This window comes from Epithele typhae (assembly GCF_022376455.1).
Source record: "Epithele typhae strain CBS 203.58 chromosome Unknown BXZ73scaffold_1, whole genome shotgun sequence".
Taxonomy (NCBI): domain Eukaryota; kingdom Fungi; phylum Basidiomycota; class Agaricomycetes; order Polyporales; family Epitheliaceae; genus Epithele; species Epithele typhae.
Genome location: NW_025954192.1, coordinates 1,774,649 through 1,790,334, shown reverse-complemented (window position 1 = coordinate 1,790,334; position 15,686 = coordinate 1,774,649). Strand labels below are relative to the sequence as shown.

General features: G+C 58.8%; 4 protein-coding genes across 4 annotated transcripts; 1 reads left to right on the top strand and 3 right to left on the bottom strand.

Moving 5' to 3' along the window:
• Positions 1 to 4: 4 nt before the first annotated feature.
• BXZ73DRAFT_95891 (uncharacterized protein) lies at positions 5 to 1,442 on the bottom strand (the record flags this gene model as incomplete). The annotated part of the gene is made up of 8 exons (XM_048026933.1): positions 5 to 60; positions 115 to 193; positions 247 to 441; positions 491 to 565; positions 619 to 633; positions 687 to 890; positions 959 to 1,103; positions 1,159 to 1,442. 8 exons carry the CDS (start codon positions 1,440 to 1,442, stop codon positions 5 to 7), a joined length of 1,053 nt encoding a protein of 350 aa, XP_047884114.1.
• A 1,690-nt stretch (positions 1,443 to 3,132) lies between these two features.
• On the top strand, positions 3,133 to 5,155 carry BXZ73DRAFT_37257 (ATP-dependent RNA helicase; the record flags this gene model as incomplete). The annotated part of the gene is made up of 6 exons (XM_048017964.1): positions 3,133 to 3,837; positions 3,893 to 4,294; positions 4,347 to 4,380; positions 4,431 to 4,473; positions 4,533 to 4,591; positions 4,647 to 5,155. Coding segments are annotated over 6 exons (1,752 nt in total), but the record flags the coding sequence as incomplete, so codon positions are not given.
• A 1,122-nt stretch (positions 5,156 to 6,277) lies between these two features.
• BXZ73DRAFT_37522 (uncharacterized protein) lies at positions 6,278 to 10,159 on the bottom strand (the record flags this gene model as incomplete). Its single annotated transcript, XM_048018026.1, has 16 exons — positions 6,278 to 6,661; positions 6,717 to 6,854; positions 6,911 to 7,049; positions 7,101 to 7,168; positions 7,224 to 7,312; positions 7,365 to 7,432; positions 7,486 to 7,550; positions 7,603 to 7,653; positions 7,712 to 7,747; positions 7,807 to 7,867; positions 7,919 to 7,964; positions 8,015 to 8,588; positions 8,667 to 9,196; positions 9,248 to 9,557; positions 9,612 to 9,712; positions 9,763 to 10,159. 16 exons carry the CDS (start codon positions 10,157 to 10,159, stop codon positions 6,278 to 6,280), a joined length of 3,057 nt encoding a protein of 1,018 aa, XP_047884112.1.
• A 3,333-nt stretch (positions 10,160 to 13,492) lies between these two features.
• Positions 13,493 to 14,441, bottom strand: BXZ73DRAFT_95888 (uncharacterized protein; the record flags this gene model as incomplete). The annotated part of the gene is made up of 2 exons (XM_048026932.1): positions 13,493 to 14,022; positions 14,084 to 14,441. 2 exons carry the CDS (start codon positions 14,439 to 14,441, stop codon positions 13,493 to 13,495), a joined length of 888 nt encoding a protein of 295 aa, XP_047884111.1.
• Between the last annotated feature and the right edge of the window lie 1,245 nt (positions 14,442 to 15,686).

Here is a 15,686-nt window from a genome sequence, read left to right as displayed (position 1 = left end):
GACGTCAGGTGCTACGGACTCGGATGCCTAGTTTGTTTGCCAAGGTCTCCATGTAAATCTCTGGATTGCACGTCAGTAACGCGCCTCCAGGCTTGAGTACGTATGAGCGCATACCGGTCTCATGTCGTAGTTTCCAGTATTCCGTCAGTAACTCACTGATCTCCGTTTGACTGACCTTCATGTGTTCGTTCATCTAAAGAGTCTACGTTCAGCATACACACACGAAACATTTATTGAAAGACGGACCTTCCGTTCAATGACGTCGGCCTCCGCTCTCAGCTCCTCCACTTGTCGATCGTTGTCTCGTCGTTCGACGGACATCTCTTCATACTCGCGCTGCAGGCGCTCGATAGTCTGCTGGCTGGCGAGTCGCTTGTCTTCAACATGTCGTTGAGCGCGCTCGAGCTTCTCTTGAGCGTTTGAAAGTTGCTTGTAGTGCCGCTACAGATGATATGAGCAGGGCGTAGAACATGAACGGCGGACGACGGACCTCGCGACGCATGCCGAGTTCAGCTCGTTCGCCTTTCTTACGGTCGAGCGCGTCCCGCAAGTCACTCAGATCCTTCTGTGCCACATCTAGGGTGCGCATCTCCCTCTCATCGTCTGCAGCTGCTCGACACACGAGCGCACGTCCTGCGTAGCATTTTCAGTATCATTCTCTTGCCCAAGGCCCGCGAGCCGCGTACCTTCTCAATGTTGAGTAGCGCTTGGATCTTCGTGTGCAGGTCGCGGGTCTTGACCTCGTTTGCCGCGACGGTCCTCTTGTCCTCGGCGAGCGTCGTGCCCATGGTGCTGATGTTGCGCTTGATGCGCTCGGGCGACTGCACTATACGCGAGCGCGTGTGCGAGATGTTGTCGGTCGACACGCTAATCTCATTCGTGACTTGTTCCTAAACGTGACCTCCAATCAGCGAATTTCCCGAAGAAAGGCGAATGACGAGCGCGCCTTCTCCGAAACGAGCGCCGCCTTCTGCTGCTTGAGGGTCTCGACCTCCTGGAGGAAGCCCATCTGCTGGTCCTTGTACGAGATGACCTGCTCCATGAGCGCTGTGTTCTCCAGCCGCAGCGCCTCGCATTTGGGCTCGTCTTCCGCTCGCTTGACGCTACCGCAGCCTGTGAACGAGGAGTAGGGGCGGCCACGAAAGACACGAGACTCACTTGAACACGGCGATCGTCTGCAGCAGCTCCTCCGTCTCCTCAGCCACGGTTTGTCGTTCTCGGATGAGGGTAGCAGACTGATCTCGCAGGCGGGTAATGAACGCATCGCTTTGCTCGGAGAACTTCATGAAGTTGATGAAGGCGGAGAGGATGGACCGGGTCCGGTCAGGGTTAGGGAAGTACAGGTCAGCGGAGCTGAAGTCGGTGATCTTCGCAGACTCTGCAAACCGCTGGCTTTGCACTCGGGTAAGCCGCATGACCTTCCTGGAAATGGCTCCATACATGTGGTGGAGGAGAAGATTTTGCGCAAGAGCTTGGAGTATATTTCCTGGTGGGATGAGGGTGCGTGTCTGGGCTATGAGTGCATGAAGAGCTCACTGGAATCTCCGTCGACGCCAGAGACTGCTCGACCGCCTCTTGCAATTGTTCTAGGTGATTCCGGTTACCTGGGTCACGCACGCGGTGTACACGTCCACGATAAATTCCGAACTTGGCCGTGCAACTTGCTCTGGACTGAGAGAGTATCCCCACCCGCGAAGGCGTCGACGATCTCCGCGGTGGACATGGTCGGAAACCAGAATTTGCTCGACATTGTGGCAAGGACGGAGCCCGGCGCAGGAAGCCAGTGGAGACACTGGGAGCAGAGGAGGCGAGGAGAAAGCTGCGTTGAATGGCGTTTGGCTGGGACGGTCAGGTGACGTCCGCGACGCGAGGCGACGCGCTCGGCGCTTCTGCCGCTGCCCGCATTGCTCTTCTCCCCCACTCCCCTGCGGTGCTCAGCGCGTCGTCTTTGTCTGGCCGCTTCCCCCATGTCGCGTCCTCGCAACAATCTAGACGAGCTCAACGGAAATACGGCCAGCAACCGCCCCCAAGCCCGACCAAGGCCTCCACGCCTGCCACAGGATCCAAGGTGCGTCGAGCTCCGAGTTGTCGCTGCCCGCTGCGCTCATCGTTCTTCAGAGCAAATTCAAGCCCACCAGATCTATCCCTCTGTCTGCGTCCGCTGCATCCAAGACTGCGGGTGCGTCTCCTTGCTCCGTTGGGTATGCCGATGCTGACTGGCAATAATATCTAGTGCACAAGCTGCCTTCGTTTTCGACGCCTAACTTTGGCAAGACAAAGCCCGCCCAACTCGCTACTCCTGCCAACAATGCCAACTACGTGAGCGTGTCCTCTACTGAAACCACGCCTCTCGATGCCTCTACCTCAAGCATTCCCTCCAAACGGCTTTCCTCTGGATTCCCCGAGGGCACCTTGCCCAGCTCCTCCCCCAAGCGACCTAAAGTCTATCATCCTCAAGAGAAAGAAAACGTCGTACCTCCCGCAACCGATCCTCATGGCAAAGGCAAGGCTCGTGCTCAAGATGCTACTCACGTTCCCGCTCTATTGTCCTCGTTTCCGCCAATTCCCGCTCCACAATTCGTGTCCAACGCCCCGAGAACCTCTCGCATCACTGCACATGCGGCAGTGGGTCTGCGTGAAGCTTTTCAGAAACTCCCTCACGATGCCGGTTTGCGCGAGGTATACTCTCTTGACGTATCCTATTCACTCGCTTACCCGCCTCGTGTGCCTAGAAAACCGAGGCCGAGCTCCTGGTAGCGTCAACCACCTCCCAGGACCTGATAGACACATGCGATAGGTTAATTGGCTCTGCCCGGTCCGAAGGTCCCAGAGACGTGGAGTTTCTCGAAATTTTGGGGTATTTTATTCCCGTTCAACACGGTACTCTTTCTCATTTCTCCGTTGTTCTGCAGCGACTACCTTGAGAACAGGCTACAGGCTTGCCGAACCGAACTCAAAGCACTCAAACGTGGGGAGCGCGATACAGCGTCGAGAGCAGCGAGTTCTGACCCACCCTTTGCGACTGCGACGAGTGCAACCTTCACCGACGGCGACGGACATGGGGTCTTGGATCTCGAGAGCGAGATTCCGGTACAGCCCAACACTGCCCCTCACTTTTCCGACGACGAGGCCATGTGGGATGATCTCGAGGATCACTTGGATCTGAGTCTTGACTTCGACGAACCACCCATCCCCACCCCTGCCACACCCCCAGCGACTCAACCCCGTTCTTTTCCTACGTGCATCCCTCCCCCTATCCCCGAACCGCTTCCCACGCCTCCAGCCCCAGATCAAGCTGCCGGGACGGAAACGGCACCTATTTCAGAGACTCTTACGATCCCGCAACACTCGCATTATCCTGATATCGTGAATGCGTTGCACCGGGTTTTCAAGCTGAAGAACTTCCGCCCTAAGCAACTACCCGCTGTCTCAGCGGCGATGGAGGGCAAGGATGTCTTCGTTCTTTTCCCGACCGGGAGCGGCAAGAGCTTAACATTCCAACTGCCGGCCGTCTGCCTCGTTGGCGTCCATATCGTCGTCTCTCCCTTGATGTCGCTGATGCACGATCAAGTGGCTGCTCTCAGGCGACTTGGAGTTCAAGTCGAGCAGCTGAGCTCTTCTCTTTCGGAGTCGGAAAGGAGTCGAGTGAAGGCACTGCTGTGGAGCCGGAACGACAAGGACTTGCCGCGACTACTCTACGTCACCCCAGAGCAACTGCAGATGAGCGGCGAGCTGAAGAGTATTCTGCAACGTCTGAGTGAACGGAAGCGATTGATCAGGTTCGTCATCGATGAGGCCCACTGCATCACAGACTGGGGCCGACGCTTCCGCGACTCCGTGAGTGGCTTTTCTGACTGTTGCATTTCTGCGCTGAAATCTTGCGTCTTGTCAGTACTCGCATCTCAGTCAACTCAGGAAGGAGTTCCCCAACATCCCTATCACCGCGCTGACCGCGACCGCGACTCCCGAAGTTGAGAGCGACATCATCACACGACTCGGTCTACGAGATTGTGTTCGGCTCAAGCTTTCCTTCAACCGAAGGAATCTCGACTATGAAGTTCGCACGCAAAGGTGCACCGCAGACCTGGTCGCGCAATACATCAAGGAAAACCACCCCGGCAAGTGCGGTATAGTCTACTGTAACTCCCGCGACAGGTGTGAAGAAGTGGCGAAGGCACTCCGAGATAAGCACGGCTTGCGATCAAGGCACTATCATGCAATGATGGATCCCGGAGACAAGTCGCGTATTCAAGACGAATTCTTCCGGGGTGTCGTTCATGTCATTGTAGCAACTGTTGAGTATATGCTTTCTAATCCGTCTGCCAGTTTGGCTGACTACCAACCAGGTCGCCTTCGGCATGGGCATCGACAAGCCCGATGGTGAGCCAGGTTGATGGCAAGTGCTCTGGATGTTATTCACTCCCCGCTAGTCAGATTTGTCGTGCACTATTCACTCCCGAGCACATTGGCTGGGTGAGTTGTCGAATTCGGCAACACTACGATCATAAGGCTAATCCTACCACCGTTCGCAGATACTATCAAGAAACCGGTCGGGCTGGACGTGACGGCGAGCCGGCGGCATGCGTTCTATGTACGTTCCTTCATGGGTCTTCATTGCCTATAGCATATCGACCAATCGGCTCTAGTCTACAGCTACCCCGACTACCAGCAGCGAATCAGCCAAATTCGCAAAGAGGAGAAGGACTGGGAGGAGAAGCGGTGGCAAGAAGAAGATGTCAACGCCGTCCAACGCTATTGTATCAACAACGTTCGTTGTCGTCGTCAGCAAGTCCTCGCATTCTTCGAAGAAGATTTCGACCCTGGGAACTGCGGCCAACTGTGCGACAACTGCCGTGTAGTGGCGCCAGGCGAGGAGGTAGATCACACCGCCAACGCCATCGCGGTCCTCGATGCGGCGGAAGACGCCAAACGTCAAGGCAAATCGCTGACTCGGGTCCAGCTCAAGGACGTCCTCCGTGGTTCCAATAACAAAAATATTCGCGAGAAGGGCTTTGACCAGCTTCAAGGCTACGGCTCCTTCAAGAAGTTATCACAATCGGCGGTTGAACGTCTCATCGACGAGCTCCATATCATCGGCGTCCTTGATAATGACATTCAGATTCGAGGTGACTACCCCCAGAACTACGTCAAGGTCATTATGTCCTCTCTCGTTACACCGTTCCTGCCGCTGACCGTTGACTGCCCACAGGCCGGTAGCAAGGCTGGTCGGTTGCGCAGCGGCAACCTGAAGGTTGTCATTGAGTTCCGAGAGACCCGGAGGGCGGCCAGCGGTGCGGGTCGGGCGCCCGCCCAGAAGCCTCGAAGCAGAGCCGTTCAAGACCGCGCAAACAAGGCTTCTACGTCCGCCGCTGTACCCAACACCGAGGTTTACAAGCTTCCTCTCTACCGCGACGACCCCGTGGACAACAGCCCACCGGATGACGATATCGAAGAGTTCCCGAGCCCTGTCCCCCGCGCGCGTCGAACCACCTCCCATGCGACGACGTCTGCGCCTTACAACGATGCGGAGCATGACAGTGGATCGGAAATTGAGGAGATTGAAAGCCTGCCACCTCGACGTACCGTGACGATGTTGTCGAGGGAGAACATACCCGACTTCGACGGACTCGTCGCCGGGAACGTTTCCGCGCCGAGCGCGACCAGTGCTCCGAGCGGGTCGACGGTACCGCAAACCCCCCCGGAGGACATACCCCTCAATGCCATGCTTGCCCTGCGCGATGAGGTGCGTGGTCTGTACTTCCACCTATACCTGACTCAACTCGTTTCCCAGATCCTTCGCAGCAATCCCAAGTTGGATCATTATCTTAGCGACGAAGTCATCCACACGCTTGTCCTCACACGACCACAGGGTTAGTGATCGAAGTGCGCTTGCTAGAACCTAGAGGCTGAAGCACTGACGGACGTTCCAGACCCAATGGCATTAGCACGGGAGCTGCGCAGTCTAGAGGTCCCCGCAGGGTCTCTTGCCGAGTACGAACACAAACTCTTGGCTATATGCAAGCGATCGGACTGAGGTACCTGCGGGCATGGCCCTACTTGTTGTGACTTCTTGCTTCATTTTTTCCTAGTCTTCATCTGTAGGCTTGTAGGTGCTGTAGTGATACGATAATTGAACTTGCCCGTTAATGTGAGCATAGCGATGATTCATACTTAATCGCCTGCAATACTGTGCTGGGAACCCCTGCGAGATCTCAGCCGTGACATTCGCAACAGGCATCTAAAGACAACAGAAACACAGACGCAAGAACGCCAGGGATTACACCGTCGACTCGTACTCCGGCCTACACTCCGTCCGGAATGTGCTGAACCAGCCGTGGTCGACGCCCTCCTCGATCGTGCTCGAGCGCGAGAAGTGACTCTCATGCGTCAGCCAAGCCGAAGTTCCGAACAGCTGCCCCGTGCGTTCGAGGAGCTCCTCGAGCGTGTCGACGAGGCACTGCATGACCTCCTGCTCCGCGAACGCGTACACGAGCGAGAGCCCGAGCTCGGTCTGCTCCTCGCGTGCGTGCGCGATGCACTCCTGGACGTGCGCCTCAAGCTGCGCGAACGCGTGCCGCGCCGAGGGCAAGAACTGCGGGAGCGGCTCGCGCGCGCGGAACGCATGCTGGCACGCGTACAGGATGATGCACACGCACGACATCTGTTGGCGGAAAGCGGTCAGCGTAAATCGGAGCTTCGGTGTGTGAGCGACTAACGAATTCGCGGCGCTCTTTGAATACGCTCGACACGGTCTCCTTCCGAGGAATGTTTTCTCGGATCTTGCGAAGGCCAGTCATGAGGTCGAGCAGCTTCTGCATCGTAGTCACGATGTTGCGGTACTGACCCAGTGGTTTCTGAAGACAAGCCCTGGTTTGTAATCGTGTAGAATGATTTGAAGGAACATGCTTACAGGGAGAAGACTCAATTCATCATTCATCGTCTTCAACAGAGCGGACAGCCTGTAGAGAGAACTGCGGGTTTGCAGCTCTAGCTTTAGCTGTTTTCGACGTTCTTCAAGAGAGCGAGTCCGATTCATTCTGAACATGTCGCTGGAATGCACGGCGTCAGTGGAGAGTGAGCGTAGGCCGTTGACTACCCACTGGCTCAATGTAAGATAGAGGGTGCTGAGTCTGCCGAGCGTGCGCGCCGTATCGTTGAGGAAGAGTACCTGTGATATCATGAGTCTTACGGGCATCTGACAGAAGCCACGAGAACAAACGCACCCGACAATGCCGAGGGAATAACATACTATTTACGATGACGGCCGCAAGGATTCCTGCGGCGATCATTGCCGCGCGAGCGACTGTGAGATCTGTGGATAGATGAGTGTGATGCTAGCAAGGATGCATGCAGGGGTTACGTACGAAGAACAGAAGCCGTTGTATCTGGGGTCGTATAATGTGCGAACACGATGGGGGGCAACGTCACGGATCTGAAGCCGGATTTAGTATACATCCTGGTTATCAGCTTGAACCTTGAGCTTACGCAGGAACAGCAAGCGGCGTCACAGAGGTCCGGAGTATAATCCATGTAATGGGTATGTCAAATGCCTTCCTATGCCATTAGACATGCGAGAACAGTTTGGTGCGTTGGAAGGCTCACCGTAACCATGGTCACAAGACCGTATGGATTTGTGCCACATATTAGAGCCGTCTAACCGTCACTTCGTGAGACAAATGAAAAGGGACGGAGCTACAGGGTCACGACGCACAACATATGCGTATGTGGCTCCAAGTAATGTACCAACCTGTTTGGTCAGAAAGTTTGGGTGATCGGAACGTTGTTGAGGAAGAAAGTAATACGTACTAGTCGTAGGTAACCTGTCCTCCACGTCGCCCCGGTGTTGGTCTCCAGGACCCATAGATAACTGAGCCACATTGAGCGACGCAACACGGACGGGCTAAGGCGGATGGCTCACCTGATAGTCATCCACTGCCCTCTCCAATCCTGGAACCATAGCCGACCTGTGCAGAGCGTGAATATTTGCGAACTGAAGCCTTGGCACAGCACAAACCAGGAGAGTCCGCTGGCAAAAACGCCGGGAAAGTCAGCACGGCGACCCCGATCGCATTCTTCAGCCCATGCTTCCAGTGGCTCGAGTGTTGAACCGCCCGGTGCCTCTTGGACAGCCACACCCTCGCGCGTAACACCTGCTCGCTCGACCACAACCTGCTCATCTGCCCGCGCCAGAACCGCCACGTCCACACCCGCGCCTTCAACGCCTTCAGCTCCATCCTACTCGCGCTCGCTGCCGCGTATACGCGATAGCGCGCCGCGGCGATGCCTCCGGCGGGCAAGTGCCGGCCGTGTTTGGCGAGCGTGAACTCGAAGGCGCGCTCGACGATACCCTGTCGTGCCTCCATGACGGTCAGCCGCTCGTCGGTCTCGGCGTCGGCGGGCGAGTTCTCGCCCGAGGCGTCGGCACCGGCGTAAGCTGCGTCGTTGTGGTCGTCGGAAATAAACTGGCCTGGGGGGACGCCGAGCCATTGCAAGGATATCCGCGGGTACCAGAGCTTCGTGGGGGACTCCTCGTATCGCCTCGCGACATGTTCGGCGAGGTGCAGCGCAGCAGCCATCTCCTGGGCCATCTAGCCCGCCCAACGCAAGACACAGGTCGAAGTCAATACCGGGGGACGCAACAAGGGGGGTGAGGGCCGAGCACATACCTGGAGCAGCGCGATCGCCGCGAGACTGCAGTCGAAGATCTCCTTCGGGAGGTGCGGTTGCTTCCCCTCGGCACGCTGGTGCATGTCAACCTGATCGAAGACATGCTTGAGAACCTCGCGCATCTTGTTGCAGGCGACCTCAAGTTTGCTCCTCGCGGCGTGGACGGCGACCTTCTGAGACCCGGAGATCGACTGCGCGCTCTCCGGAGTCTCTCCTGCTGATCGCTGGTGAAAGATCACCGTGATCATATGCTCCACCGTCTTCATCGAGTCTAGGACGGCTTGGGCCAGGTCAAGTGCTGGTGGTTCAAGTACCGACACGAACGCAAGCGGGTGTTGGCTGGCAGAAAAGTACTCGTTGAGACTTTGTGCTACGCTCCGAGGGCTCTGAGGTAATGAGCGTGGGGTGCCAGGGCCCGGAGACCGAGGAGTGCCAGGAATACTGCGCAGAGGTTTCACGGGCGACAGTCCCCACACCAGCTCGCGTCTCAGGTGCTCGACTATGCCCACGAACGGCCGGATGGATTGGACTACGAAGTATGGGGTGAGCATGGGGTCGTGACGGTCCGATGTCGACGTACGACTGAGGCGACCGACGCGCAGCTCGAAAGCCGCCTGCGAATAGGATTCATTCAGCTTAATGGAGCGCTGGAGAAGCTGCGCGTGGAGTTGCCGATAGTACGAGACGTCCATCTTCGTTTCCCGGGCGCCGACACGATAGAGACTCGTGGATAAGCATTCTTGAAGGACAGCGAATGTGGCAGCTGTCTCAAGCTCAAAGTTGGTAGTAGAGCCACGGAAGATGACCATCATGACGAGCAGCGATACGACGCCTATAATTGCGGCAGATAGTGTTACCCAAAGGAAATTACCTGAGTCCGCCAGGACGCGCTGCATGATAACTAGAAATGAACTCGATTCCAATCTGGGGTATTCAGGACGTACATCTGAGACTCCGATGTTGCCGGTGAGCAGCCAGATGGAAATGAAGCATGATATTCGTGTAGAGAGCTGCAGACGAACAAGTCTGCTTTTAGCAACACCAGCTGGAGAGATATAAGCGGGAGATCTGCTGGGCCAGAGGGGTGAAACGTACCGAGGAAGCTGATCAATATCAGGAAGACGAAGCAAGTGATTCGTGCGGTCTGGGAATCCGGGCCTGCAAGAGAGGCGAGATATTTTGCGAGAGTGGATAGGCCGATCCCGAGCAAGGCACCGATGATGTTGAGGCACGTGAGCTCAAGCTGCTGGGCGAGGTTTTCCTGGACTGAAAAGACGAGTTCCTTGAGGGCAAGGACGAGAAAGGCATATCTCCCGCCAAGCCTGGCAAAGGGGCGGATGACTATGATAAGCGCACACAGGAAAGTGGAGAGCAGCCGGGCAAGCGGTCGCCTGGCCAGAGAGCTGGCCGGAAAGACCGACAGACGGTGCAGACAGGCTCGCCACGGGGCTGGTGAGGGTTCCGGGGCTTTCTCCGGACCATCGTGGGCCATGGGAGGCAGACGGAGGGCGGAGGCGAGGGGGAGAAGGTCAAAGAAACATGGTGATGCGCACCAATCGTTTTGGGTAGTCCGGAGAGGACGCGACGCGTGATAGGCTCCAACAGGCTCCGCTCTGGTTCTCTGCCCCCGCTCGCCCGACCTTCCAGCCTGTGTCCTCCTCTAGTCTGCTCCTCCAGAACGACTGGGCTGCACAGCTCTTGGACTAACCCGTCAACATTCTACTCATGTGTCGCGTGCAGAACTGCGCACAGAGTCACTCTGTCTTCGGCGACGGCGTTAGAGTGCATGCCGTTCATGTCCGGTCGCCGCACGTTGAGAGACGGCTCTTAAGATCTTATGACTGGGGGTGGGCGGCCCTTGTCTCCCGGAAAGTACTCTCGATGCTCGCGGCCCTGCTCTGCATGGTCAGCCACGTAAAGTTTACCAACCGTCCGTGCGGAAGTCATGGTTGGAATTGCTCACCAGCAGGGTCGTGACTTGCACACGACAGGGCGTAAGGACCACGGGGAGCGAGTTTGATGGCTGAGCGGCAGTCTGGGTGCAGCGAAAAAGAGCTGGGAGTACTGGCAGGAAGCAAGGATGGGTGTATGCGCGTCCCCCATCAGGTAGCGGCCGCCCCGTTTGGCAAGTCGCCTGCCTAATGGAGACGGCGCAGCCCTGGCTTCAACTCCGACCACGCTGCGCCTCTCGGCTCTCCCTGTTCTCGTCCCCTCTTCATTTCCACAACATCGCCGCCTGTGCGCTTCCATGAGGCTTTTTCGCCGCCAAAGTTCTTCATCACATCCCTTCTTCCTCCGCCAGAGAATACCTTGCGCTGGTAAGCCTATTGTGCGGATGCATACGGGGAGCGAATCGTGACTTCTCGCTCTCCAGGCCTGTTCTCCCTAGTCATAGCGGACTCACGGGCGATAGTAGGCGGCAAGAGCATAGGATATCGCATCCCGCTTTCAATGATTGATCGTGTACGTTACCCATCACAGGAAACGAACGATTGTCCATGTATGCGCAAGTACACGCAACCAAGAGCAGATAGCTAAGCTTATACGCACTCGCGTGCGCTCCCTAAATTGCTGACTTGACTTTGCTCCCACATCATACACAATCTGGCCATTGGATCACTTCCCATGCCTGAGTAGACTTCGGTCCCAGACCGCGGAAGTGAATGATCGATTAACGACGCTCTTCCTCCGCTCGTTAACGAGCCAATGTCATGGCAAGTAAACTCTCAGCAGTGTGCTTCGGATACGCTCATACTGCCGGCAGGTATGGGCAGCGGAAACGCGCGTGGGTGAACTCGACCGCGCGCATGTACAACATGACCCGACCGTGATGACGAGGTTCGGAGGCTGCACAACGCTGTCCGCGAAGGTTCCAAGGCCCTTACGTCCGCGACCGGCGTAGCTGAATTAATACCGGAGGGTATTACTATGAAAAGTTGACGACAGATCCGCACCTGATGGTTGATCTGGGCGGGTGAAGTACCCTGCTGACTCCAGTCTCCGTAGGTCTCACACCAACGGAGCGTAACGTTTGTCCCCGACAATGTGGCCACCTTCCAGACATCGAGAACGCATTGAACCGGTGTTCTCCAGGCTTTACAGACTACCACGAACGCCGACCACGGGGCCACGCTCGGAATCGGTTCGCCGGTGACCCGGGTCGCTTCCTCCACCCATTCTCGCTCAACCTTCCCTCGGCAAGCCCGTCGTGCCCAATCGTACCACCACGCGACAATGGACCTGACGACGAGGACCGAAAACCGCCGTAAGACGCAGTTGGATGCGCAGGGTTGCGCACCCCATGACCACACTCATCTCAACGAGCTCGGTTGGCTTCCCATACCGGCGGTACGCGCTCGACGCCCGACGTACGTCACCCCGCGCTCGCCTGTGCAGCCAGGGCCCTTCCATGCCGTGTCGTCCAGGCCGCGCGCCCGTCGCGCACCGCCGATGCCCTGGAGCTCGGCGCGGCTGCGCGGCCGCGCGCAGGGGCGACGTGGGGGCGACAAGATTCGGCCCCCCAACCTTCCTCCACCGGCTCATGATCGAGTCTCGCGGCCGTGCGCATGAGCCTGAGCTTGAGCCTGAGGCTGGAAGGCCTGAGGCCTGAGCCCCCGGGAGCGTGTCGGACGTGCGAGACGATCGCCGCTGGGCGCAGCGCCGTGTTCAGTCGGGCCGTCGACACCTCGCCTAGACCCGTGGAGCCTGCCGTCGACGCCCTGGCCCCGTCGCTGGATGGTGGCCAAACCTACCCGCGCGCGCCCGTCCATGTCGCGATCGAGGCCACCTGGCCCCGCGGCCCCGCCCTCGATCGCTCCAGGGCGAGGGAAACCACCCGCGCGCGGTGGCCCGCGATCGCCGATCGACGCTTCATTTCCGACCCCGGCACAAACGCCGTCAAGAACAAGAAGAGCCTGCGCAGGACACTCGCCGCCAGGAGCTCGGCCGCCTTATTGGCACACGCCGTTCGGCGGCGGCAGGGAATTGGAAGGGAGGGAGGTCCGCGGCGGACGCCGCGGTTCGTGCGCGCAGGTGCGCGGAGTGTCGAGTGCGCGACGTCCAATCTCCGCGGTCGTCCCCCAACTCCGTCCGCCGCCCTCGCTCGGCGGCCCACCACAGCGGCCCAGCTCTGGCAACACGTACATACACGTCAGACGCGGTGGGCGCAGGCGGGCGTAGAAGGACGTGCCAAACAGAATTCGCGCGCGCAGTGCGCCCTGTGGTCAGCACGAACTCACGCTCACTGGACGTACGATGATTCGCGAGGGGCCTCGTCCGGGTAGGGCCATTGTCAAGTCCGCGAGTACCTTGTCGCAGATCGAGCGTGCCTCCCTTGGCACCTCAATATTCCTCGATCAATTTCCCCATCCCTGAGTGACGCACTCGTCTTGTGGGCGCACGGCACTTGCATCACCCTGCAGAGTACTGGAGACGTGTATATTCCAGCTCTTTTCTGTGCCAGATGGCTTTACTCGACAGTGACGGCGACGACGGACTACATAGAGCAACAAGATCCAACATACAGTTTCCCATTCAGTACATAGATAGCCAGAGTATGGACACAAATGCAGACTACAGCGTTATCCACAAAGCAGGCAGGTAAAAAGAACAGCAAGGCCGAAAACAAGCACTATTATACACAGAAAGCAGACCGTTCGCGCAAGACGTGGGTTTTTGAATGTATGTAGGGAAAGCGGAGAGGACGGCGGGACCGGCGCAGACGTACGAACGAGACAGAGAGCACCTTCAGCGAACGCCTGCCGCACGCGGATGTCGCATCTGAGCGCGAAGAGCGAGTGCACCGCACAGCTCCCTGACGACCTGTTCACTTGCCTGACGCGTCCGCCTCGTGCTCCGGGCGAGGGTGGCTGCGCGAATCGACCATCTCCCTCGGCGTTCCCGCCTCTGCGCCCGGTGACCTCACCGGAGGCTGCATGTACGCCTGTGGATACCCGGGGAAGGGGTGCGGCATGGGATGGGCGACGACGGGGATTTGCATGTCGGGCCGCATGTGAGGGTGATGCTGGACGTACGGGTGAGGGACCATGTACGTCCCGTACTGAGAGGTGATGGGGATGAACGCGGTGGGGAAGAAGCCGGGGTGTGGAGGATAAGCACCGATTGGTTCACCGTCCTGGCCGGCTGGGGGCGGGACTGCAGGGACGGTGTAGACGACGGGGGAGAAGTACAAAGGAGGGTCCCCGGGCCTCGCAGCAGAGGGGGGGTATTGGGTGAAAACCGGTGCAGCGTACGGGACTTGGGCCGTCGGGTGGGGGACGGTGGCGGGGACGGCCAGTGGGGACGCACCCGCTTGCTGCACGACAACGTCGGCCTGCTGCTGCCGGACGTTGGCGGCTAGAGGATACGCGGGTCACGGTCGACGGCGCACGGCTGGAAGAGGGGCGGGAGGACTCACTTTTGTCATCGCGCTTCTTGTAAGGCCCCCGCTTCTTCCCCTTCGCTCGCTCTTTGCGGAGCGAATCGACGCACTCGTCGGCGAGGCCGTACTTGACGCAGCGGAGGCAGGGGCGGGCGTCGTAGCATTTCTTGCATGCTTTCTGACAATTGGTGCACGCGTTCTTGACCTGCTTGCGCTTGGGGGGCGCGGCGCGGGAGGACGTGCCGGAGGAGACGGGGTACATGGTCATGGGAGGCATGCTGGACATGAAGTCGGTGTGGATGGTCATTGAGGGCTGGATGGTGGTTGTGGGCGAGGGCGGGGTGGAGGGTGGCTCCGGGTGGCTCGCGGCGAGACCACCGTGTTCGTCGCTCATGGGGAAGGAGGCCGAGAGGGAGGGAGGAAGCCGGGCGTGGATAAGGTCGCGCTGATATAGCGACGGGAAGTGGTGGGCCGCGGGTGGGTACACGTGCTGAGAAGCCCCGCGCAGACGGGCGCGGGGAAAGGGGATGTGGGCGCGGGAGGGGAGAGGGGCCGGGCTGAAGGGGCATGGTGAGCGTCGAGGACGGCGGGGAAGAAGGAGCGGGCGACGTACGGGGTGATGGGCGGGATGCTCGCTGAGCTTGGGGCGGAGGGCGGCTCCGACCGGAAGCGGAGGCAGAGGCGGGGGAGGAGAAATTGAAAGGCAGCGGGCAGGCCGCGTCGATATCAATGCTATCAATAAGTATTGATTCCGCCTCTCCTCGCGCCTTAACGTAATCGTTATTTATCCACAGCACTCCGCGGCCTCCTTATCGATTAGCTCCGCTCTCCGACGGCTCCTCGGCGCCCCCGCCCGTCCGCCCCCCGCTTCCTCGTCTTCTCCACTCGCCGCGTCCACCGCCGGCCGGAAGCGTCCCCACGCCCCGCATGCGCGCCGACTCGCTGCTCGAATTTCGAAAAGCGCGCGCGCGAGCGTGCTTTATCAGCGCCTATTATAACACCTGCCATTCTGGCGCTCCCACTAAGCCTGCAAGCGAAGTCATCCCTGTCTGTGATCGTTTCTGCCCTGCATCTTGTTCGCGAACGCACCAAGTCCGTAGCCCTTCGCGCGGGTACGAGAGTACGGCGCCGCGCGGATGCCGCGCCCGGCTCTGTACACGCAGCTATGCCTTCGTGGGTAGGCACGCGCTGTAGTCGCGCGCGAGCACGTCTCCCGCACTGCGCCGCCGCGCAAGTCCTCCGTCTGACATTGCGCGTTTGCGCAATTGGCCCCACCCACATTGCCTCCCAGATTCTCCTCCCATTCCTCGACCAGCGACGGCGCCATGAGGCTCTGAGCGCGCCCCAGCAGCGGTTCCGGACTTGGGCGGCAACAATGGGCCAGCTCCGCCACGTGCCAAACAACCCCAAATAACACGAGGCCCAGCCGGCGACGGGTGTTTGAGCGACGTGCTCCAGCAAACTGGCATCGTCGAGCTCAACGGCCAGTCAGTCGCCAGCCTCGAGCTGGTCCTGAGCCCCAACTCTCTCTCAACTACCCCCAGACCCCCTTTGTCGGTTTCCCGGACTCCAGCCTCGTCTTTCCTTTCCTCCATTCGCTCCTTATCCTCTTTCTCATGTCCGCCCCGTCTCCCCCCAC